This window comes from Heterodontus francisci, chromosome 8, assembly GCF_036365525.1.
Source record: "Heterodontus francisci isolate sHetFra1 chromosome 8, sHetFra1.hap1, whole genome shotgun sequence".
NCBI lineage: Eukaryota > Metazoa > Chordata > Chondrichthyes > Heterodontiformes > Heterodontidae > Heterodontus > Heterodontus francisci.
The window spans coordinates 28,532,134-28,557,934 of record NC_090378.1 but is presented as its reverse complement, the minus strand read 5'-3'; the positions used below and the strand labels follow the sequence as shown (position 1 = coordinate 28,557,934).

General features: G+C 40.0%; 1 protein-coding gene across 1 annotated transcript in view; it reads left to right on the top strand.

Annotated features, from left to right (window-relative positions):
* LOC137372493 (phospholipid phosphatase-related protein type 5-like) overlaps positions 1 to 6,997 on the top strand; it is a 114,047-nt gene extending 107,050 nt beyond the window's left edge. Inside the window, exons 5-6 of the mRNA XM_068036362.1 lie at positions 4,538 to 4,672; positions 6,926 to 6,997. Coding sequence (XP_067892463.1) covers positions 4,538 to 4,672; positions 6,926 to 6,997 — 207 coding nt within the window. The remainder of the gene's footprint in view (positions 1 to 4,537; positions 4,673 to 6,925) is intronic.
* The last annotated feature ends 18,804 nt before the right edge of the window (positions 6,998 to 25,801 follow it).

Genomic DNA, 25,801 nt, shown 5'->3' with positions numbered 1-25,801 from the left:
CTTGTTCCTTGCACTGGTTGCAGGCCATTCATGTGTAGATCCTGCCTCTAAGCTATCCTCAATTATGCAGTGTTGGTATCTGAGCTGGTGTTTGTGAGTGTGAGAGCAAGTAGCAGCGTTTCTTCATCATCAGTGTCTTCCTACTTCTCCATCTCTTTCTCTTCCACCTCTGCCTGGCCAGGTTACAGTTCTTGGGTATATGAAAGGAGAAAGACTGAATGGTAGGGTTGTGGTGAGGGAAGTTGGGGAGGGGAAGCAAGGGGTGCCCGCTTACACCATCTGCAGCTTGGAAATCAGAAGAGATTGCGAGATGAGGGGACAGTGGGATGTGTGAAGAATGCGTGATCCCGTGCCCGTTTTCATGCCTTAACAAATTTTGCAGCCATTATTTCCTCTGGCATGGGAGTGTAAAATGAGGGAAAATTAGACCTAGACTGTTCAATGGTGATGCCAAGAAACATTTCTTATTATAAAGATAGTAGTGGTCTCAACTCTCTTCCCCCAAAAAGCTGTCAGGCTAAATCATGGATCTGGAACCAAGACAAGTAAATGGAGTGAAGAAGTAATCAGCCAATAACATTGATGCATTTAAGGGGACTCTAGATAAGCACTTGAAGGAGAAAGGAATAGAAGGATATGCTGATAAGGTTAAATGAAGTAGGGCGGGAGAAGGCTCATGTGGAGCATAAACACTGCAGAGACCAGTTGGGCCAAATGGCCTGTTTCTGTGCTGTTAATTCTATGGTCTAATTAAGAGGTGGAGCAGACTCAAGGGCCTGAATGGCCTACTCCTGTTTCTATATCCTTTTTACCAATATGGCAGGTATGGAATATGCGTGCGCGTGTCGCCAACCATATTGGATGCTTAGGCCCTCATCTTACACATGTATAATGGTCATAGCATCAATTAATTTCTAGGCCCTCTTTTCAGCATGGATTGAGTCTGTTTTCTGCGTTCAAACAGCTTTAAACTAAAGCTAGCATTACAAATGTGAGTCCAATATGTATTTGTTTCCTAAATGCAGCTATTTAAACATTCCAATCTAATAGATAACAGCTGCCATGGGCAGATGGGGTGGGGGGGGGGGGGGGGGTTCATTCTGCTGTACTTGCACCAGCCGAGTGGGACCCCTGGAATCAGACACTGTGTGTTTACAAAGCAACTTGAAAGTTAGAGTGTAGTTAAACCACAGGAGGATGTGAAAAGTCATGCTAGAAATAATTATTCAAAAGAACATTACATTAAAAATATTAATGGCATAAAAAAATGAGAAAGCCATTAAACCCAGTGGTACGGATCCCAGTAGAGGTAAATAGATTTTTTGAATTGGGAGGATTTGTGCTGGGGCCTCTTTTGTTTTCCATCTATGTAAATAATTTGAACATAGACTTAAGAGGAATGAATAATACTGGGGCTTTTATAATCTGAACAAATAAATGTCAGAGAAAACCTTATTATAAAAGATTTTGAGAGTGTAAAGAGTGAAAGACTTTTCACTCATTGGTGAATCAGAAGCAATGGGTTAGAGACTTAATCCCATGTGAACAAAGGTACAAGTTTGAAGAACTTTTCTCATATGAAAGATCATGATGACAAATAAAGGAGATATACTGTGACTATTGGGGGGAAAACTCTGAAATAATTAAAAATGAATTGGATAGGCATTTAAAGAGGGAAAAACATAAAAGGACACATGGAAAGGGAATTAGATTAGGTAGCTTCAGTTGAAGAACAGATGTAAGTGGCATCCTTCTGTGTTGTAATTTCAACAAAAGAAGGAAAAAGATGGAAGTGAAGGAGGCCATCTTATATTTTGCAATGAATGCTGGGGGATTTGAACCATGAACCTTCAGGTTGAATGCAAAACTCAAAACCTAACTCCCAGACTACACAAACCAGTTATTAAGTAAGCTAACACGATAGACAAATACTGCAGATGATGGAAATTTGAAATAAAAACAGAAAATGTGGAAATGCTTGCAGATGCTTCCAGACCTACTGGAATGCTGGAAATATCCAGCATTTTCTGTTTTCATATTAAATCATCTAATTGCTCGACAGTGATATAGGCAAGCCTATTGAGTGAAAATCAAAACTAATATGTTGCGTTCAAACATAACCATAACGTACATTTGAACATTACCATAACATAAACATAACCTTAACCATTAACCTTTAGAAAGAGTAAAATGAATGAGTTACATCAACTCAGTATATCTATAGTTCCTTTAGGCATGTATAAGCGTATCAACGACAAAAATTGGAATCTAACATGCTTTTAATTTTATACTTTATTCAGCAAATGCTAGAAATTTACCAAAATCCCATTCCTGTAATTAAAATTGAAAACAATCCCCATCCCATTAATTAAAATTGAAGTCAATTGAGAGTCAAGATAATAATCACAGAATATTATTTTTCTAGATATTAAAATCACAAAAGAAAATTTTCAACAATGCTATGTCATTAATATGATAACTATTACAGTTATAAATGCAGTATCTGCATGAATATAAAATAGTGGTGTGGTAATCTATATTTATGGCCTATATTTCTGATATTTTTAGGGGCATTATGAATAGACTTAGTTGATGGGACAAATAGGCTTTTTTTTATCTTGGTTTCCTTATTATATTGATGAAGAATGTGGCGAGAGCAATCAGGGGCTCACAACGTCCTTCAAGCATGCTGTAACGTTGGGAGGAACACTCCTGTTTCTCTTGCTTGTAAATTTGAAAAAACATATGTTTCAGTGGCGGGTGATTCTCAGGCTGCAGGAATCGCACCAAAACCCAAGTATAGCAGCCCTAGGTCCTGCTATGCTCAGGACTGACCACTGTGGCTGAGAGGTCCTTATATCAGCATTAGGCCCCTCATTAGCATAAACAAGGGGCCTATGGCCTGTCTAAGGCAGCTGCCCGGGATGCCTGAAAACCATACATGGCCAATTAGATGTATTTCAGTCGTCCTTGGTCTGCAGGACAGAGCTTTGCTAAATTGATCTACTTTGCCCTTATATTCTGCCTGGAAAACTGGTACAGTGAGGACCAACTTCTACTCTTACACTTCTATATTCCTTTTAACTGCTTCTCTCCCTTTGCTAAGCTTACAACTACCCAGCTACATGAACCCTTTCTTCCAATGCGTCACCATCAATCAACATTTTCTGTACTTTTCATCCTATTGTGCCCTGTTTATTTGTTGTTAATCGCTGATCTTCATACTTGAGTTCTTGCCAATCACACAATTAGACCCTGGAGCCAAAGAGCAGAAAGTCATCAGTACAAGTGCCGAAGTTTCAAAAAATTGAAATTAATCTCAGCAATAAAAAAAGTGTAATGGCCTGGATTTTGCAATCAGTGGCAAACTAACAGTTCTTGCCACTGACTTCGAAGAAAGCTGCCCATAAAGATCTAACAATCTCCATGGCATGGATTTCACATTTCCCAATGTTATTTTGTATCTGGTGCCACGTCAAGGGGATCTCCAGGTGTCCAGCAATAGTCATCCAGCAGGGTGAGCAATCAATCATATAGAAGTATTCTCACAGACAGCAAAGCCAGGAAGTAAAATGCACTGATTATTCTTCACTTTTTATAAATTTACAGAGTGAAATAAATTATTGGGGCGGCACAGTGGTTAGCACCGCAGCCTCACAGCTCCAGTGACCCGGGTTCAATTCTGGGTACTGCCTGTGTGGAGTTTGCAAGTTCTCCCTGTGACTGCGTGGGTTTTCGCCGGGTGCTCTGGTTTCCTCCCACCGCCAAAGACTTGCAGGTTGATAGGTAAATTGGCCATTATAAATTGCCCCTAGTATAGGTAGGTGGTAGGGGAATATAGGGACAGGTGGGGATGTGGTAGGAATATGGGATTAGTGTAGGATTAGTATACATGGGTGGTTGATGGTCGGCACAGACTTGGTGGGCCGAAGCGCCTGTTTCAGTGCTGTATCTCTAAAATAAAATAAAATATTAGAATCTGAAATACCAAGAACAAACTTTTGAAATTTTTTTTTTAAAACTTGGAATTTTTATCACAATGGAAAAAATTGACATTACACGAAATTAGTTTTCCAGGGCCGAGAGGTTGTCCATCAGTAGTTATGACTTAGTACACCATTAAAAACTGTTACAACTCACTGACAAGACATTACAGTGTGAAGAGGGAATATCTTGTCAGTTCAGTGATTTCTAATTGATTGCAGTCTGCGGGGACATCAACAGCACACCATATAGAGAAGCTTAGAATCATTGTCAGCAATTGCTGGATTTCTGCGATTAACTGCGCTTGTGTGGACTCCAGAAGTTGCTGTCAGTTTTAAAGGAATAATGATGCTGACTGTTTCACTCCCATTACTACCCAAAATCTAGACCAATGTATTTTTCATAGTTGGCACTTAAAGAAAAATTAGCGGTGGTCTTCTTTAATTCCAACCTATTTATATATTTGTAAGAACAATGTTGATAGATATAGCCTCTTAATCCAGGTGCTGCAATTTGTACTGTTACATTTCTTCTTTATTTTACATGTGAAAAGGTTGCATGTGTGGTACATAACTTTAAAGGAAGACACACAGTAAATGAAAAACTACAGACTGACAACGTGATTGACATCCCTTTGATCACTCTACCACGTGTGGAAAGTCCGTTAGGAAAATTAAGTGCTGTACAGGTAAGTTACTAGAATATTCTTTTTCAAAATAAAGTAAAACATGCATTTAGCTTTTGTTACCGTCACCAGGATGGCAAGTTTTCCATTTACCTGTATTATTTTTAAGTAAGAGTTCTTCTTTTCTCAAATCCATGGGTGTCTTTACCATTAGAGGATCAGATTGACACATTGAGACTTGGGGAGCAGTGTCGCTATTGAAGAACCTGGTGTGCTCACCACCTCAATTCCTTCAGTAGTATTCAGCAGTAGCTCTGACCAATAGGTTTCTTGAGATGGAATGGCATCAGAGCCTAGGTTGGAATTCTGGCAAAGGATGAAGTTCTACTCCTTTCATAAAGATGAACAGATGCAGTGAATTCAGGGTATAGGTGTTCTGATGAAGGGTCACAGACCTGTAACGTTAACTCAGTTTCTCTCCACACAGATGCTGACAGACCTGCTGAGTATTTCCGGCACTTTCTGTTCTCATTTCAGGGTATGGACCCCATTTTGCTTTTCATTAGCACAGTGCCTGCAGGAACCACACATTTGAGTCAATAATTAAGCAAAATTGAACTTCATAAAGCCTTGAATGGGTGGGGATCTCTAAGGGATCGCAGAAATAAGTTGAAGTATGGAATGTATTGGGTAAGTTGCCTGGTAAACATTTCCTCCCAGCTCCACAGTACTCCTGAGGACTGCTGCCAGCCCATAGTTGCCCCTCCCTACTGTTCTGCTTCAACCACCAGTGCTTATCTAAAGGCTGCTTCCAACGAGGCAGGTGGGCCAAAGTTGGATCCCTTGACATGAACAAGCTGCCTCTGGATGCACAACAGGCACTGGCAACTCACCTGAAATGTTAAGATTGGACCAGAGGACCAATTTCAAGTGGCCCTCAGGCTGACCTCTTCTGGTGTGTGCTGCGTGCGGCCCACCCAGTTCATGCACAAACTAGTTTATCCACCATCTTTCCTTGAGCAATAAGGAATAGGCCTTTTAGCTATAATAGAGACTAACCTCTGGATAGGGTTTGGAAAGCATCTGACAAATAATGTTTCTCTTCTGTGCATTTTTGTTATTCTACCAATACTATTGTCATTTTCTATACTGCCGGCTTTCATTGGCCAGTCCTAAGTAAACGTTGAAAGCCCTGTTGTGAGAGTCTACGAAAATAACCACAAAGGAGAAGTTGATTTAAAGTGAAATGTATGTCTAGTGTTACTCTGTGATGTCTGGTGTCTTAGAATCATGCTTGCATACTAAATGACTTAATTCAAAGATACAACCAGAAACCAGCTACATGTATGAATGAAATGTAGCACTGATAGGCATACAAGTTCATTTATATAACAGCTCAGATTGCAAATCAATATATTATTAACAACCACTTTATTTAACTACATTTACACATTCAAAGAGAGTACCATTGTCAGCTTAACCATCACAATCATATCAATTCATTTTTAAAAATTTTTACTTGGGATCTAAACCTTGCTGGCAAGGTCACATTTATTGGCCAATCCTAGTTGCCTTGAGAAGATGGTAAACCTCCTCCTTGATCTGTTGCCATCTTTGTCGCAATGGTAACCCCAGAATAATGTTAAGTAGGAAATTCCAGAATAAAATAAAGAAAGGAACTTGGGAATCAGTCAATACCTCTGAAACTTTAATTGGCCATCATTTTGGTTTCTCCGCTAAATTAGATTTATGATTTGAAATAATGTTTGTGAAGTAATAAAGACAACATTAATATAAAGACAAGATAAACATAAAATTTACAAGCAAACATATCTATACAGTACATTTTTTTGAAATGCCTTGTAAACGTTTTTTTTGTTGGAGACCTTTTGAGAGGGGTTTTAACTTATATATTCTATATCCATCACCTCTCCACTGAAGAAACTTAGTAGATTGCAGACTGCAGTGTATGTTTGTGCTTACATTTGCTCAACATTTGAATATGCCTGACAGCAAGACTTGGCATCCATGCAGTGGGCTAGGACTTATTATTTATAAGACATGGCCCCTTTCAAAGCTTGTGCAATAAATAAATGACTGCAGATGTGAACCTTCTGAGATGATATTATGGTTATATGACATGTTTGTGTGTTAAACGTAAAAAACAAGGTAAAACTGAGGTAATTTTGAAAGGAAACATGGTACAAACAATATAATATATAGTAGCTAATCCTTTGCATATATAGTTGGCAAGTATAGTAAGGGAGCCAAAAATATTACTAGATGCAGGATTCAGGTAGGAATGATTCAGAACAGGTCTCTTTTTTTTTATATTCATTCAAGATATTGGCTTCGCAAGACCGGCATTTATTACCCATCCCTAGTTGATATTGAGAAGTTGGTGGTGGTGGGCCTTCTTGAATCGCTGCTGTCCATATGGTGAAGGTGTTCCCACAATGCTGTTAGGTACGGAGTTCCAGGATTGTGACCCAACAACGATGAAGGAATGGTGATATATTCTGAAGCCGGGATGGTATGTAACTTGAAGGTGGTGGTGTTCCCATGCATCGGCTGCCCTTGTCCTTCCAGATGGTGGAGGTCACAGTCGAAGAAGCCTTGGCGAGTTGCTGCAGTGTATCCTGTAGGTAGTGCACAAGGTGCCGATCATGTGGACTACTTTGTCCTCTTCTTATGGTCGGTCTGTCTTACAGTGCTGCCGTCAAACTCAATGCTGTGATCTGTGACACAGTTGCAAGATAAATGTATCTTAAGAGCTTCTGTAGTAACTTAGTTGTGTAAACAGAATATACACAAAGCAACAATGACATAAAAGCTCCATGAGTGGTTTTTCACATTCCTGTCTATAAAATCAAGAGTGACAGTGTATCATAAAAGATTATGGCCTAATGAAAGGAAGGCAATTTAACATGCTGCTTTATTGTAGCCTGTATATCTTCCTCAGAATCTCTAATTCTTATTTTGTAAATTGTGTCATCTGGCTATTTCTGTTTATCCACATTAAGAATGGAGCCAAATTAAGGAAAAGTTTGCTTAGACTTTCCTGTGCATAATCTAGAAAAAATAAAATTCTATGCCATATTCAGAACTGGGAAGGATAATTTCAAAAAGGTCCTTCCGGTAAAGTCGTCCAGCTGGTCCAATTGGGAAACACATTTACTTCAATCATTATTCTAAGATGGAGAACTTGCCTAAAGTGCTTGGAGAGGTTCCAGGGCTGATAATATGACAGAAGAAACATTGCAATGCAAGACATGGAGGCTTGGGCCTGCACTATGCCTAATATTTTCAGCACACAGCAATTATGGCAGGAAATGCCTAATGTTCTAGAACTTGCAAACTAATTGTCATTAATGGCACCATTTTCCTTTGCTTTAGAGATCCTCCCTATAAAGTTACTGCAGATTCTGAGCAGTGCTCCAGATCTGAAAGGAAGTCAGACATATTCATTTACATTTTTCCCCTACAAGGGGCTATCCCTTCAATGGAACCATTTTTGATTGTTGCCCCTGGATTTCCTTCGCCTCCACTCTCTAAAGGTACCAAGGGGTTCTTGCAGTGGTGAACTATGGTGGCGGGCGGGGGGTGGTGGGGGAAATCACAGCACTGTTAGACAGGATTTCTTTTCCTGAATCCTGATAAAGAGGTAAAAAAGAGGAGATTAGGGACAGGATTTTGGGTTGGGACCCACGATGCCAGATGCAAATGGGTGTCACAAACCTGCACTATGTGGAAAACAGCCATCCAACAGTGATTTTCTGTGATTGGCCAATAAGTGGCCAGAGGGCGGGCTCACCGTCCAATTAAGGATGGCGGGCAGGCTCTTGAAGCTAGAGGGCCAATAGGAGGCCCTCTAGCTTGGAAGGAAATGAAGACAGCAGCTCACGGAAGAAAGAGAGAAGTCACCTCAATTTTGAGGCCTCTTCTCTCCAACTTTTTAAACTTTTAGATAAAAACGGAATCAGCAGCCAGGCCACCATTGTGGAGGAGGAATCCCTCCACAGGGCAGCCTGGGGCTGCTGCTGTAGCCAGGCATGCGGGGAGGGCCTCAAAGCCTTCCTGGAGTACTGGCCCCCCAGTCTGCCGCAGGGAGGCCACCTCCAGGCAGTTGGCCTAGTCTTTGACACCTCAGGGAGCCCGGAGGCTGATTGGAAAATTCCAGTCAGCCTCTGACAATAGGCCTTACGAAGCCCTTAAATACCCTTACAGCCCTGCCGTGTCCCCATCCCACCTCCAGGAAAATGGCCTGGGACAGGATGGCACGGGCAAACTGGCATGCCAGCCAGCGATGCGAATTTCCGCGCCCACCCACTTCTGCACTCACCCCTATTGGGGCCTAAAAATCCTGCCCTTGGTGTTATATTTTTTCTTGTCTTCTGACAACACAGGTGAAATCTATATAACTTTCATTGAGGGGAGATAAACTGTGATTTTAAAATGTGAAAATTCAAGGAAGTAACGCATAAAATGGAGTCAAAGTGATAATAATCATAAGAGCTGAAGAGTGAATGAACACAATAAACAGGTGCACTGGAAGAAGTCAATTCATGCAGTAACTAAAAATACTCAGCGGTCTCTCTCTCCACCTCTGGAGTCCTGACAGACTGAAGCAGTTACACCTTCTGGAGTGTCCTTTTGAGGGGACAGCTGATGCCTGAATGCAAACATGTTCCTGGATATTGCTTCGCAGGTGCTCGTGATAGCAATTGTCACTCCCATTGAGCAGCTCTTCAGCTTTGCTGTTTGGAGAGCTGTGCTTTCCTATTAATAAAATGGTTGTGCTAACTGCCTCTGGTGCTGAATTCTAGCAAAAGAAACTGTCATTTTGCATCTTCTGCTCATGCAGAAAAATCCAACTGCTGTACCACGGAGAGATGGACTGAGGAGAAGGGAGCCGACCTTTAACTTCGAATGATTGGAAACACTGAAAATAGAGTATTTTTTTAGAATTATTAGATTTTGTGATCATTTTTTTACAACTGTAGAAATATTAATGAACCTTGTAACAAACAGGAAAGGGATGAAGAGAAAAGACACATGACACAAGAGCTAACAGTGTTCAAGAGATAAACATTCTGACAGAAATTACTGAAAAAGCAGACACAAAAAGACCATAACTGCATTTCGCAAGACAAAAGGACTGTTGACATGCAAATGCTACAGAGTATTAGAGGTATGAAAGTTCCAATGTTATGTTGGCACAGGCTCCTGGGCTTTTGTTCCCTTTTTGCATTAGATTAGTTACTGCCTCCATTAAAATAGCACACAGAGGAATGCCAAACACAATAAGTGGTCGCCTTCTACAATCTCCCATGAGCAATTACTACCTTTTTAAGTCTTCACCAAGTTTATTATTTTTGTTTAATGGTGGATTCTTCTTTGAGTTGTTGTATATTCCTAATTCTTGCATGAAATGTATAATCACATCACGGATATATACAAAATAATTTAAGGTCTTGAAATTATGGAGTGGGATATTAATGTATGAACACAACGCATTTGTCTGAAATTTTTATCTACGCTATTTAGCGGAGGAATTAGTCTGTTTAAATTAAATGAGCTAACATTTCCAACGATAGGCAAGGAATGAATTTCAGATGAACATGTTAAGTATGCATTTGTAAGCAAATATCACATGGCATAATTTCAGGGCTTAAGTGACTATATCACCAGCCCCTTTATATCTGTGTAACTACAATGCAAATACAGCAATTTGTCAGTTCATTGTAAATTAGTATTCAGGCATAATGGGCCAAATGGGTCATCTTCTGTGCTGTAAAATTCTACAATTTCTGTTCAATTAATCCATTCATTTACATTAGGTTTTCTATTTCTTAAATAATAATGACTGTATTCCTAGCTCTATTGCATTAGTATCAGAATCAAATAGAGGTTAAAACTAGTTATATGTTACCAACTGAATAAGTGACTATATGGGATACATTTTTACCTTCACCGCTTCAGCAGTATATTGCTGGAGTGGATTGTCCGCCCATTGTAGGGAGGGGGAGGTCAGAGCACTCATGGGGAAGATCGAGGCGGGGGTGGGGGACATATTCGAACATGAAGGGATGCTCAGGCAGGTACACTGGATCCAATAGATAGGCACTCACCTCCTGGATCCAACCGATGGTCCTCGCCTGGGTGTAGTTCCCTGAGGCTTGGGAAACCCGGCTGTCTAAGTTAAATTCAAAAAGTTGAATAAAAATGAGGTCTTCAGCCTCATTATAATATTTAAAGTGCCAACTTGCTTCCTTGGAGCGGGTTGGCCTCCCACTCACCAGCCACCTCCGTTAGAACTGAAAATGGGTGGGTTCATGTCAGGGTTCTGATTTTTAAGACTTTAACCCCACCCCCCAACCCAAACCCGCCTGTACTTTGTGGTTAAATTTCCCCCCCCCACACCCACACAGTTGCTTGCCCTGCTCATTCAGATCCCAGAGGCCCTGTGGAGGGCAGCTTGCTGTTTTCATCTCACACTTCCAGCAACATCCAGTGCCAAATCTCATTGCTATTAAACGGGTAAAGGCAAGTCTAACATCAGGAGCTGTTCATCCTCTGGCTACAGTAAATTCTGGCCCAGGATATATATTACTGTTTTATTTTTTGTGAATGGACACTTGTCTTGCTTTGAACAAAGAATGGATTAAATAGATTGTACACAGTATACTTGGTGTTGCCATTGGCTCTTAATGGGTCATGTTAATGATAATGACCAAGGCCTCCTGAACCACTGAAATGCAACAATGCTCCTTTTGTATGTTGCTCAGATAACTACTGAACTGTATTGACATAACCATCTATGCAGGTCATATCTGATCAAGCTCCTAAACCCTTTGGAAATTAAAGGTGATGTGAGCACAACTCTTCCTGAGTTATCACCTACATGTAAGAAATTACATTCAAAATTAATTCTTAAAGCCAGGGAATTGTTTTTGATTATGTAAAGTATTATGAATTGTAACTATTCGCTGTAAACTAAACACCAATTACTGCAATAGCAGTTTAAAACAATTAGCAAAACAGATAATTTTATAGAATAGATTTTCTTTAGTTCTTGAAAGGAAACACTGATCATTTTAGTTTAAAAAATATCAGATTGGTCACATTGAACTTGATGTCAAAGCCATATTTTTGAAGATAATTCAAACTGTTTTCCCCCCGAGCCATTAAGGTCAGTCAAAAACTGACGTCATTTGATGGGTTTCCAAAATGCAGCATAGATTGAGAGTGGGGCCGGCAGTTGATAGCTATTCAGGAGATTAGACTTAGCAACTCGAGCCAGTCTGATTAATTAATTGATCTGATGAATTATTATAATTTGTAACTGAACTATCTATAGAAATATATCTTATCTTGCTCGCCAAAAATAATCTCCCACTTTATTATTCACCTTAATATGATTTCAATACTTGAAATGGACACCGTTGAGAGTAATATTTAGCCTGTATAAGATCACATCAATTCTGGGACCAACTATAATATTGACCTTTCTATGCCTGATGTTTAAATCACACTATTGATGATTTTAAAGAATGATTAGTACCCCAATGCATTGATTATCATGTAAACAATTGGCATGAATTTAAGTAAAACATGCAAACGTTGAGAACTACTGCTAAACTAGAACAGATTGAAGAACATTATGGGGAACCCTTAATTAAATTGTACATTTGATAATCCTGCAAGATGTGTTGGGGGAATCAGATAAAAAGAAAGCCGTTTAAAAAAAAATATTTCTTTAATTATTTGTAAACAAATATAGATTAACTACGAAGATTATTATTGCCACATAGGACTGCTTCTTTAACAATGATCTTCAACAATTTCTTATGTAAAGGTGTTTTGCTTTTGATGTTACCTATAGTGGTATTTTAGCATTTGTAAACCTATTACATATTATCTTTGCCTTCCTTTGTATCAAGAAGTATGTTTGACTTGAGGTGGGACTAGCAACGGCATTTTTGTTTTCATTTGTTCAGCCTCTTTATCTTGGAGCAATGAACACTGTGCAGTGAAGTGTTTTAGGTTTTGCTTTATTAGTTCACTTCCATTTTTGTACTGTACACAAATGCAAGTAAAGAATTACAAATGTTCAAGATCATTTTTTTAAATAAAGTTTAATAATTCCACAAAGTACAATGTGGATTGGATAGATAAGTAACCTAAAAGATTTTTGTGTGTGTGTGTTTCTCAAAGGTAACCATACTAACAAGAGTTGGTAGAAGTCATATTTTATACATAAATCAATTAATAGGTTAACCATTGTGACATTAATAAAATATGATATTTACCTAAACTGAAACAAGTGTTTATGGTCTGTTTTATTTAACGGAACACTATTACTGTATTAAACAGTCAGCTTATTAATTTTACTACAGTGATAAAATTTGGTAAATTAGCTATTTACTCCTTTTCCTGACCTTTTATTGCACTTGAGCAAAAAAATTCAAGGCTGACACTTCAGTGCAGTACTGAGGAAGCTGCACTGTCAGGAATGCTGTCTTTCAGATGAGACGTGAAACCAAGGCCCATCTGCCTGCTCAGATGTATGTAAAAGATCCCACGGCACTATTTCGAAGAAGAGCAGGGGAGTTATCGTTGGTGTCCTGGCAAATATTTATCCCTCAATCAATATGACAAAAAACAGATTATCTGGTCATTATCACATTGTTGTTTGTGGGAGTTTGTTGTGTGCAAGTTGGCTGCTGTGTTTCCTACATTACAACAGTGAATATACTTCAAAAGTACTCCATTTGCTGTAAAGCGCTTTGAGAAACAGAAGCAAAGATTACTTTTGACTCTAACGTAGTCTTTTAATTTTAGTAAACAGTTTTGGCATTTTTATAAGCAGATTTGCAAACATATTTTACATCAATCATAGACTTACATGAAGCTTGTTTCAGCTACACTACAATGGAGAAAATATTTTTATGTTAATCTATGTTGACTAATTAGTGGCCAAGTAATTTAATTTAAAACGGGATAATCATCAAAAGTGTGCCTCCCGCTGCTTACGTTCAAGTTTCCACATACAATAAATTCTCCCATTTGCTAATTCACATGCACAAACTGTAAGCAGTGTTGTTGAAACACTATTAGGGCTCATTTTGCTAGAACAGGGCATCTAAAGACACCTGCTGTTAGTTTAGGTTATTAAATTTTTTAAGTCGGACAAGTTGCTGAAAGTGTGAGGTGAAAATGATGTCGTGAGGGACACTGGGCATGTGGGACCTGAGAGAACAGGCTATCCCCTTAGCCAATAAAATTGAAACAATGGGAAATTAACAACACAATGACTGAGAAAGAAGTGTAAGTCAGAGTGGGTGAATTCAATTTCAAATCAGGCATGGAAAGAGATGAAAATAACAATCGGGTTAAGAGAGAAAAGCGAGACAGAAAGGTAAAAACAAAACTTAAAATGAGACATTTTTTAAAATCTCCAACAACAATTAATACCTGAAGAAATGAAATTCCACAGGACGGATTTTCAATTGGCCGCGGGGTCGGGAGCCAGAACAGACACGATTTGAAAATCACAGTGCTGGAGATCATCTCTAGAATCTGACACCTCCGGGACAGTCTGCGATTTTCAATGTCTGGGTGGGAGGGTCTGGGGAAGCTGTTCACCTCCAATTAGGGCCGATTGAGCTCCTTTAGGAGCTTGTTAATGGGCCGGGGAGGTTGGTACTGCAATTTTGGAACAGGATTCCTGCGAACCTGAACAGTCTGATGCACATAAGTGCACAGCTGTTGGATTTACTGCAGGGCAAAGGGAAGGTGCTTTTTTAAATGTTTATAATTATCGGGAGCCCCAGTATCCAGCGTGGAGAGGTGCACAGTACCTTTGTTTTGGCCGTTTTCATCTCCATTCCATATTATATTTGATGCTGCTGCTTGCCTTTGCCTCTGGCACTAGGCTGGAAGCGGTGGGTCCCTCTAATTGGGCACCGAGCTCGCCTCCTGCTCAATCAGGCAATTCGTATTTAAAGCTAATTAATGTGGGTTCAGGACCTAGAAATTATCCGGGCGTCGGGTTCCTGAGCCTGGATTGAAAATCCAGCCCCAAACCTCTGATAGTTCATTTCCAATACCAGAGACGTTGTTTGGCAGTAATTAACAATTGTTACGTCATTAAGAAGGTACTTGTGCTTGATATGATAAAACTTAACTTACTGAGGCAAGTTTGGTGGGTCCTAATACACAACATCACACCATTCAATGCATGTCAATCGTGAGGCAGACAGCAAAATGCCATTTTCTCAAAGCTGGAATGGCGCAACTTGGACAGCAAATTTTGGATATTGGCATTTGACCTTGCATCTGCATCTCGCTTCTAATTGCTGTACCATTAACGCATAAATAACAGAGAACACCATTAGACTCTTTGTTATTTTGACTGCAAATTCATCTGATGTAGGGCTAGAGGAGGTTACAGAGATGAGGAGGGTGAGGCCATGGAGGGATTTGAACATAAGGATGAGAATTTTAAAATCAAGGTGTTTCCAGAATGGGAGCCAATGTGGGCCAGCAAGCACAGAGGTGATGGGGGAATGGGGGTTGGTGAGAATTAGGATACAAACAGTAGAGCTTTGGATGACAAGTTTATGGAGGGTGGAAGTGGGAGGCCAGCCAGGAGAGCATTGAAATAGTCAAGTCTGGTGGAAAAGGCTTGGATCAGACTTTCAGCAGCAGATCAAATGAGGCATAAGGGGCGCAACTAACTAGGAATGAGAAGAGATGATGTGCCTACAGGGCTGAACCACAGCAAGGAAATTGTGACATCTCCTTCAGAATGATCTCTAATTGCTCCAACAATTGTATGGCACTACCAATGGCCATCAAAGTCATGTTGCCCCTCAATATTTGTGTTTTTGGTACCTTTCAGGCTTGAAGACAGCTTTAGTATTAGCCATTTTGCTATTTACAGGTGCATCAAAGACGTCTCAGCTGTATTATTCAACAGAGCCAATACCTATCATTTTCTGACCAATGTGCAAGTCAACTGTACTGATTTACTTTTATTTTTCCAGAATCTATGTTGTCTTTTGGGCCCATGAACACTGCTGTGCCCTAAACGGAAAAGGGTTAATTCTCATTAAGCAAACACCCTGGCACAGTAGCATGCCTGCTTCCTGAGAGATCTCAATCCTACTTGGAGGGGAAGGAGAAGTGGGAGGATGGCTCCTGGGACACCAAGGCTATCCTGTGCAATTATGACTCATGAAACACTTGTACCAATCATGGATACACATTGAGCTCATGCCCAGATGCATAACATTACGTAATGTTTACAGCACAAAAACAGGTAATTCAGCCCAACAGCTCCATGCCAGTGTTTATGATCCACAAGAGCCTCCTTCCGCCTTACTTAATCTCACCCTAGCAGCATATTTTTCTATGCCTTTCTCCCTTATTTACTTATCTGGCTTAAAATAAACACATCTAAAATTCTTCCAAAATTATCTATTGTTACTTTATATAAAAGCAAAATACTGCGGATGCTGGAAATCTGAAATACAAACAAGAAATGCTGGAACCACTCAGCAGGTCTGGCAGCATCTGTGGAGAGAGAAGGGTCACTGACCCGAAACGTTAACTCTGCTTCTCTTTCCACAGATGCTGCCAGACCTGCTGAGTGGTTCCAGCATTTCTTGTTTTTATTATTGTTACTTTATGTTAGCTCCTACTCTATTGTGAGTAATTTTTTTTGGCACAATGTTCAAATCAATTGCCATGCATTTATTGCAGCCACTATGTGGTGTGTAAATGCTGTCAGCTTGATTTTCCACAATCTGCCTCCCTGTGGTTATGCTGTTTTAGATATGTGGCATCTGACCTACTGCTCCTGAGTAATTCACTTGAATAAGGAATAAGGGAGCCGGCTAGCTGCAGGGTTTCACTGGCAGCCTATTGGGTTTCACGGGGCTATAGATTGATGCTGCCCATTTACTGCCACTTCTATTCGGGGCGGCACAGTGGTGCAGTGGTTAGCACCGCAGCCTCACAGCTCCAGGGACCCGGGTTCGATTCCGGGTACTGTCTGTGTGGAGTTTGCAAGTTCTCCCTGTGTCTGCGTGGGTTTTCTCCGGGTGCTCCGGTTTCCTCCCACAAGCCAAAAGACTTGCAGGTTGATAGGTAAATTGGCCATTATAAATTGTCACTAGTATAGGTAGGTGGTAGGGAAATATAGGGACAGGTGGGGATGTTTGGTAGGAATATGGGATTAGTGTAGGATTAGTATAAATGGGTGGTTGATGTTCGGCACAGACTCGGTGGGCCGAAGGGCCTGTTTCAGTGCTGTATCTCTAATCTAATCTATTCATGCCTTCAACACCAGTGGCTCAGTGAAGGTGGTCACCTGTCCTTCTCTCTGATTCCTTGTTCTGGGGCTTCTCACTTCTGGGCCATAAATCTGTCCTTCCTTGCTCTCGCATTTTGCTCTTCATCAACTTTTCCCAGTAACTGCTTGCTTGCCCTTTTTTTTTGTAGATGTTGCCTTTTCAGCTGTTTAAATGCCTCCTAATTTCAATTCAGCTCATTTAAGGATTACAGATTTTCTTTTGTTTCATGGCTGACCCATTGGGCGGAATCTTCTCCACTTAAAAAATTTTCAGGCGGTGGAATTGTTTCCGAGTCCCAACTCTGCTGGTGTCTGCAGTCTGCCTACTGGCGCAATCTTATGGGAGGCAGCCAATTAACAGGCCACCTTCACCTTCACCATGTCATTAGGGATGGTGGGTGGCACACGGACACGGAACAGTCAATCAGAGGGGCCGAAGGGAGGGCTGGCCAACAGCCCAACTAGGAAAGGAGAGAGCTGTTCAAGCAGAGAACGAGAGAGTGCTACATGATGGAGGTATTGACCTAAAGGTTCAAACGGAATAGCGACCAGAACCATCTCAGGGATCAGTGTGCAGGAGAAATGGCTCCAAATGCCTGCAGATGTTCTGCTTACAGTCTTTCTGCTCATTTTCACTTGATTCTGAAAGATCATATGCTGGCACTCTGACCTCCCGCTATGTGGCCATATTTGATGTATTGCTGGGCTCAGCAGGATGTCTGTCCGCCGTTGGTAAACTTTCAATGCATTGCCAGAATAGGGGATCATTGTCTTATTTAGGTCCCTGCTGCTTCCGGGTAGCTAGCCATTACCGCTGGAAGCCCGCCCAATGTGCTGCATTCCAAATTTCCACACCCCACTCTGCCCCCAAAGCCACCTCCAGGGGGCTGGTAAAATTCTGGCCATTGTATGAGAGCTAAAGGTCACTTTAGCCCATGTACTGAAAACTGTGTGTTTACCTGCTTTCATTACAACCCTTAAAACCCAAAATTAATCCCTCAGTAGCATACAAATCACCATTTCTGAGCATATAGGTGGAAAGTACTTTCCTTACCACTGCAAGAAATAATTTTACAAAGTGCCTTTTAGTCAAAACTGTACGATTAAAGTGCTAAAGGTTGCACGCATTGCTTTCTCAATACCCAACTTCTTTCCGGCCAAACACAAGTTGACTTGAATTTTAGTCTCACAAATAATGTAGACCTCCACTCTTCTGGGGTACTATTCATAAATCAAATGAAGCATAACTGTATCAAAGGCAGATCCCAAACTCGAACAGGAAGAGCTAACCTCTCCAAGGCCACATTCCAGAATCTCAGAAACCTCGTAAAACTCCTCAATAGAACTTGGAGAGATGGGTTCATTTTACAAGTCCGTACTGCCAGCAGGGAGCCTTTCCGGCCGTCAGTTAGGTGCATACTGCTGACAATTTTCCAACCAACCGTTCCGTTCGTAGTCCTAAAATCATGGGCAGTACAAACCACTTAATTTGTTGAAAACTCCCAATGGTGGCACAATTAGAAATATATAGTGGCAGGTGTGTACTGTTACAAATCCTTTCCGTTTCTGACACTCTCCTTTTTAGAGTGCTCTATTAAGTATCAGATACACCCAGGCCACAAAGCCACCAGAACTCACCGTAACAGGGGGCATAGAATATGTCTCCAGGAGAGGCCCGCCACAGGCCTTGATGCCATGTAAGCCCGGCCTGATATTGCTGGCGGAGGCGAGACCTCATGGCGGCCAACCCCCCCAACCGGGCGCTCGGCGACGGGAGGCCAATCTAAATATTTAAATTTATTAAAATAGATGCTTACCCGCTCCCGCCATCTGTCACCTTCAGATATTTTATTTTATTTATTTATTTAATTTAGAGATACAGCACTGAAACAGGCCCTTTGGCCCACCGAGTCTGTGCCGACCATCAACCACCCATTTATACTAATCCTACATTAATTCCATATTCCTACCACATCCCCACCTTCCCTCAATTTCCCTACCACCTACGTATACGAGGGGCAATTTACAATGACCAATTTACCTATCAACCTGCAAGTCTTTGGCTGTGGGAGGAAACCGGAGCACCCGGCGAAAACCCACGCAGTCACAGGGAGCACTTGCAAACTCCACACAGGCAGTAGCCAGAATCGAACCTGGGTCCCTGGAGCTGTGAGGCTGTGGTGCTAACCACTGCGCCACTGTGTAGCTGGTGGCCAGCACTCCCGCGCCTTTGGATCTCTGTTCGGAGACCCGATGTGGGACACTGGTGTGGAGGGGGGAGCAGGTAAATATTTCAGTGTGGGAGGGGGAGCAGGGTCAAACTAATATGATTGGTGGAGGGAATGGTGGGAAGGGTTAAAGATAAAAGTTTGTGAACTTTGTGGGGGGGGGGGGGGGTGGTGGGGGGGAGGTCAGGTACACAAGGTAAGTTTTTTTTGGGGGAGGGAGGGTATGGAATGAATTGTATGTTAATTGGGGGGGTGGGTGCGGGGCTCGAAACATTTACTTAATTTTTAAAATTTAATTTACAATGCCTTTATCTTTAAATATGTAAATGAAATGGAAGGCTTGAAATCCTTTAAAAAAGGCGTCAGTGCCTGCGCAATGGAGCCTGATGCCGTTGCTGGGGAAGGAATACACGCCCCCTCCACATCATCGGGGGAGGCGGTCCAACCTGGCCATTTAAATGAGCCGCTGCATTTAATATTGCAGCGGCACCACGAGGGTTTTTACAGCCACTGTCGTAACATAAAATTCAGCCCAGTGTTGTTAAAAAAATAAAATTAATTAATCCTGACCCTCTCCCACCCCACCCCAATAACCATCAAATTAATTACATGCCCTCTCCCCCCCCTCCAAAACACTTACCTTGTGCACCTGACCAGCCCCCCCCACACAATTCATAAACTTTAAACTTTACCCCTTCCCACCATCCGCTAGACCAGTGAAATGAGTCTGACGCTGCTCCCCACCTCCCGCACTGAAAATCTTATCTGCTCCCCCCTCCCCAGATGGGGATCCGAAGGCACGGGAGTGCCAGCCACTGGCACCAATATCGCTCTGGATGGACGGTGGGAGCAGAAAGGCAATAAATTCATTTATTTAAATAAGTTTAAATATTTAAATGGGGTTCCCGTCACTGAGCGGCCGGGGGCGGGGCGTCGCTGCCATGAGGCCTCTCCACTACCAGCAATATCAGACCGGGCCATCCCAGCATCGAGACTCGTGGCAGGCCTCTGCCGGAGGCATTTTCCAGCGCCAATTCCGCCCACCCCCAGCGTCGAGGGGTCTGTAAAATTCAGTCCAATGTTTCAGGTGTGTATCATATACCTGCACCAGAAGGACTGCAGCGGTTCAAGAAGGCAGCTCACCAATACCTTCTCAAGGGCAATTAGGTATGGGCGACAAATGCTGGCCTTACCAGTGATGCTTACACCTCATGAAAGAGTAAAGATGCTGCCAGACTTGCTGTTTCCAGCATTTTTTGCTTTTATTCTGAAAAATTAATATAGATAGAACATAATCCAGTCTCACCAGCAAATTGTGCATGAAACTAGTGATCTTATTTTCCAACAGTAAAGCCATCAACTTGCCTTGGGATTCGTACGTATGTATGTAATACAGAGTTGCCATGTTTTGCTCCTGGATTTAAAAATCTGTTCATTTTGCCATTCCTATGCGATGGGGCATTTGTTAACATTCCTGCTCCAATCTCTGTAATTCACAGAGTCTGGAAAAAAGAGACAGAATTATAAAATTGTGCTGAAGTTGGCAGCCCCTTTCCTTTCTGTCGATAGCCAAAAACACATCCTAAAGCAGAGAGTTCAGTTTATCCAGCCTGAAACTCACGGTCTATCTACTACATGGGACAGATTAAGATTCTCAAGCAATGTAAGCCTACTACTCCAAAACTGGCTCACTATAACAGAAATCATATTTGATGATGACTGATCATGACTGATTCTCAAGTCTTCAGCTATTTCCTGGAATTCCTGTCATCTAGTTCAGGCTCTACCTTACATGGGAATTTTAAACTTTGATGGAAGTAGCCTCAGCTGGGAAGGTGAAAGAATTGCATAGGATTGCCACCCATCAACCGTATCTCAGATGGCTTCATGTAAGATGGGGCTGATTGATGACCGAACAACGCAGCTCATGCAAACTCCATGACAAGGCTCGTGGAGCATTTGAATGAGTGGCAGTAGGATTTCCTTTGAAAATAATGATCTTACAATACCCACTGAACTGAATTATTCTTCAACTGGTATTCTACTACAATAATCTGATTTACTGTTCAGTACTGAGCGGCTCGAAAACCGTTGTGGGAAACCTATCTATAGTGCATTCTTGCAAGGAATAGGAACCTTGGACTCTGTGACTTAAGTTACTGTACTATTTTTGACCATTTGGCATCCTCATATTAACATTTGAAGTATTCTCTAGACTGCTGTAATTTTGGTGCCAATTCTGTACATGTGTAATGTAGCAACTTTGAAACTGAGATTACCTGTACCAATAGTTCTCATGATCAGGGGAGGCATTTCTCATGCACTATTTTTAACAAACTGGTTAATACAATAAGCAGAAATTTCTGTTTGCCATTTTAACAGAGTTGGTAACCCATTTATTTGGGCAATTAAAGTTTTTTTAAAATTCTTTCATGGGATATGACATCGCTGGCAAGCCAGCATTTGTTGCCCATCCCTAATTACCCTTGAACTGAGTGGCCTGCTGGACCATTTCAGAGGGCAGTTAAAGGTTGATTGCATTGCTGTAGGTCTGGAATCATGTGTAGGCCAGACCAGGTAAGGACAGCAGATTTCCTTCCCGAACGGACATTAGTGAACCAGATGCGTTTTTACAACAATCGATGATAGTTTCATGGCACCATTACTGTGAGACTCGCTTTAAATTAGTTTCTTTTATTAATTAATTGAATTTAAATTCCACCAGCTTCTGTGGTGGGATTTGAACCCCTGCTCTCACAGCATTAGCCTGAGCTTCTGGACTACTCGTCTAGTGACATTATCACTACACCATCATCTCTCCCAAGGTAATATGGTAACAATATTATCTTCTGCTACATGTGGACTGTAAACTGAAAGTTACATCTGTCAAATTAAGATTTTCATTTACTGAATCAGGCCTCCAAGCAAATGAACTTGTATCAACGTCTAAAGTAGCACACTCTTAAAAGTGATGCACATTGATGCAACAGACTAAGTTTTTTTTTATATAAATGCTCTTTTTTTAAATTGCAAGCAGATTAAATGCAAGATGTGACTGTTAATTTGCTTAACTACTGAGTAATTAACTATCAAACATGCATCACCGTACTCAGTAATTAATTTTACTATTTTCCATTTTTCAGAATCATGCCTTTGCAGAAGTCACATGATCTTCAACTAGAAGCTTGGTCTGCTCATCGGGCATCTTCATTATTTACCTTTCAATGGTCACATTTGGGATGAAATCCAAGATACAGTCTCACTTAATACGACACATTCATCGTACTGGTTATTCCTTCACAAAAGTAATTTTGTTGGTACACAGAACATTTGTAGTAATTCAAGCACATTGCACCATTTTGGAGGGACAGAAAGTATACATTTGGCATTTTCTGTGTTTCATTTTTTTTCCTTGCACAGACTAATGTTCCAACTATTTCTGGTTATTGCTAAACCATGCAACACATAAGCTGTTCTAAACTTTCAGGTGCAATTAATGTTTTTTTTAAAAAAACAACAAAATATATACAGGAATCTTTTTGAAAGAAATGCCTATTTTGTATTCTTTGTGCTGCAAGAAATAATGAATATTTGTCAAGCAATACTGCATGAAAAGCATTGTGATTTATAAAATTCTCAATATTCTTTGTCCTTATGGCTGTCAGTAAACTTTATTTCTGTTACTACAGTGAATGTGCAAAAGTAACTCAAAGCTGGACAACACAATAATGCTGTACTTTTATTCTGCAATTATGTTGGATCAGTGTGCAAGATATTGCCTTATTTGAATTTCCATTTTGGTAGAAACTATCAGACTCTCTTCTGTCTCATTAAAACATAAATAAGACTGCAATTATTCATCAAATTTTATAGTAAATATAATTTTTAATTAGCATAATATAAAATATGTAAAAGAAAGATAGTTTTCCTATCCATAAAATTACAAAAGTAACATACTGCGATTTAAATTACATTTTGCTTTCAATATGTCCTCCTAACAACGTTTCACACTATGGACTAAGAAACAGTTCCATTAAAATACCTTTCTGGCATTTCCATAACTATTGAATAACCATTGAAGAATCATAATGTGAGCCCCCCAACAACTCAGTAGGCATTGAACCATGTGATGTGCTACTGATTCCCAGTTTGATCCCTGATCTTAGTTGAGGTTGTGATCAAGAGTGCCACTATTAACCTTAGCATCACTAGTGGGATGGTGGGGGGTGGAGTTTGAAGCAAAGCGGGAAACCAGCAGGAGATGCTGACCTCTGATCACTATCCAGTGACCCATGCCAGATAATGTTAGTGCATGGACATTAGAAAAGAGTAGATTTAGGCTCAGCTCTGATACCTCCACCCCCATTAACTTTCCATTGACTCTCACTATCTAGGTTGACACAAGATTACTGACCACCGGAGTGATAGACGGGAGTTCCACGGAAACATAACCCAGCATATGTCACTGTGTTTAGAAGAGAACAATTGGAATGTGGTTAATCTATACTGATGCATTATCTTTTAACCACTTTTTATATGATTAGGTACAGATTTTTATATTTTATAAAAAATTTTTTTTAACACACTACAATGTAGAAAGTATTCCAAAAACCAATTACATGGAACTGTAATTTACCAACAGGGTTGAAATCAATTATCTACTACATATGTATATTCAAGTTATGTTGGAGCTCATTATATTTCATGGGCTTCACCATCTTGATTACTGTTATTCTCAAAGTTACGATAGTGACATTTGTTGCTGCAACTTTTTATTTCTGTGTTCTTCACTTGACAGTGATTTTATAGAGGTCAAACAAAGAAATCAATGGAGACACTGGCAAGACAAATCAAACCAGCACACACTTAGACAGTAAAGCAGGGTTCTTCCCAATAAAATAGCAAGAGAGACAGGAGTTACTATGCAGAATAGTGATACATAAGGAACAAGAAGTCTTATAAAATTCATAACCCTCCCAAATTCTTCGGAAAAGTCTGCATTTTAAGTGTTATTTATGTTTCTTTGTATTAATGTTACTGTCATGTGTTACCTAGTAAAACATGCAAATACACACACACCAAGGAATTCTTAAAATAACTGGTATAATAAGATAGAACTATTGATCATCGTTCGTGAAAGTGATTGAAATTATACTTTTTTTCTTTTTAAAAGATATCTGTTTACAGCTTAATGCATTTCCTTCGTCTTCTGTAAATACAGAAATAAGGCTTCTTTGAGCTGTTTGCCGTTCATTCCTCTTGTTCGGTGGTTTTCCTTTAAAAGGCTACAAATGTAACACAGAGTTTGATAATAAAACAAGTCAGCTATGTTGACAATTTAGTTATTCAACAGATTTGTATATATGGACTAATGTTTGAAATGTAAAAGAAATACCTGTTTATTTGGATTGTATCCTGATTTTTGTGCATTCTGTCTCTGATAGTGTGCAATAACTCAGCTGTAGTAATATGACTTTCAGGTGGTGCCATCTCTGCTATTTTTTGAACTAACTGCTCATCTGGTGTGTGTGGAGTACAATGGTACATTTTAATAGAATTACTTTCCTGCAAGATAAAATGCAATATTTAGATATTAAATTAGCTATAAACTTCCATATTGGGGATCAATGAACAATGTTCTGTGTCTATACACTTAACTATGATTTATAAAATTCTAACATAATATTAAGTCAGTATCAAATTCAGATGTTAATTGCATTTAAACGTAAATCAAATTTTAAGAAAGAATACTTTTAACAGACATTCAATGTGAAGATGCATTTTCCGTGGTTCTTAATTTCAACTAATATGGTTCCATTCGATACAAGATACATACACACTACTTGCTTGTGATATGTTAGAAATTTGACACATATATTATTCTTCTTTTAAAGAATATTTTACTTCATTTTTTGTTATTTGGAAGTCAACCAGTTTTTAAATTATTGCAAAAACAGAAAAAAGTATTCCAACAGAAATCTGAAATAAAATAATACACGAAAGAAATAATGATTACAATTTTAATTCAAAAGCTGAACAAAATTGGTTAAAATCATGATATAAATATGCTTTTAAACTTTTGATACAAATTAATAAACTGGATTTTAATGTGCATTACTTGGAGGCATTTTGCTTGATTTTGAAACTTTGTTATCTCTTTATTTCGCTGGAGTGGCTTTTTAAAAGGATGCGGACGAAATGCTGGAAGAAGCACTGCTGTAGTCTGTTTACAAAGGCAAAAAAGAAGCACTTCTGTTATTGTAATATGACATCGAATTGTTAAAACCTGGGGACTCAACAACTAGAAGGAACCTAGCTGACAGTCTGTATACCATGCAAAGTGCAACTGTGCAATAGAAAACATTGAGCAATATCCTTTTGTTCTTTTTTTATATGGCCAAAGAAATGCTACTGCTAACTTGCTTCAAAATGTGAGTATGGACTTTTGACATTAAACACACACACGAAGGTCCTGCATACAAAGAATATGTGACCTCTCTTTTTTAATTCAACTATTACAGTTCGGGATGTTTTATATTTGTAACTCATATTAGTCAATTTATTTGACCTTTGTGCACATTTCTTAAAATTAATTATAATCAC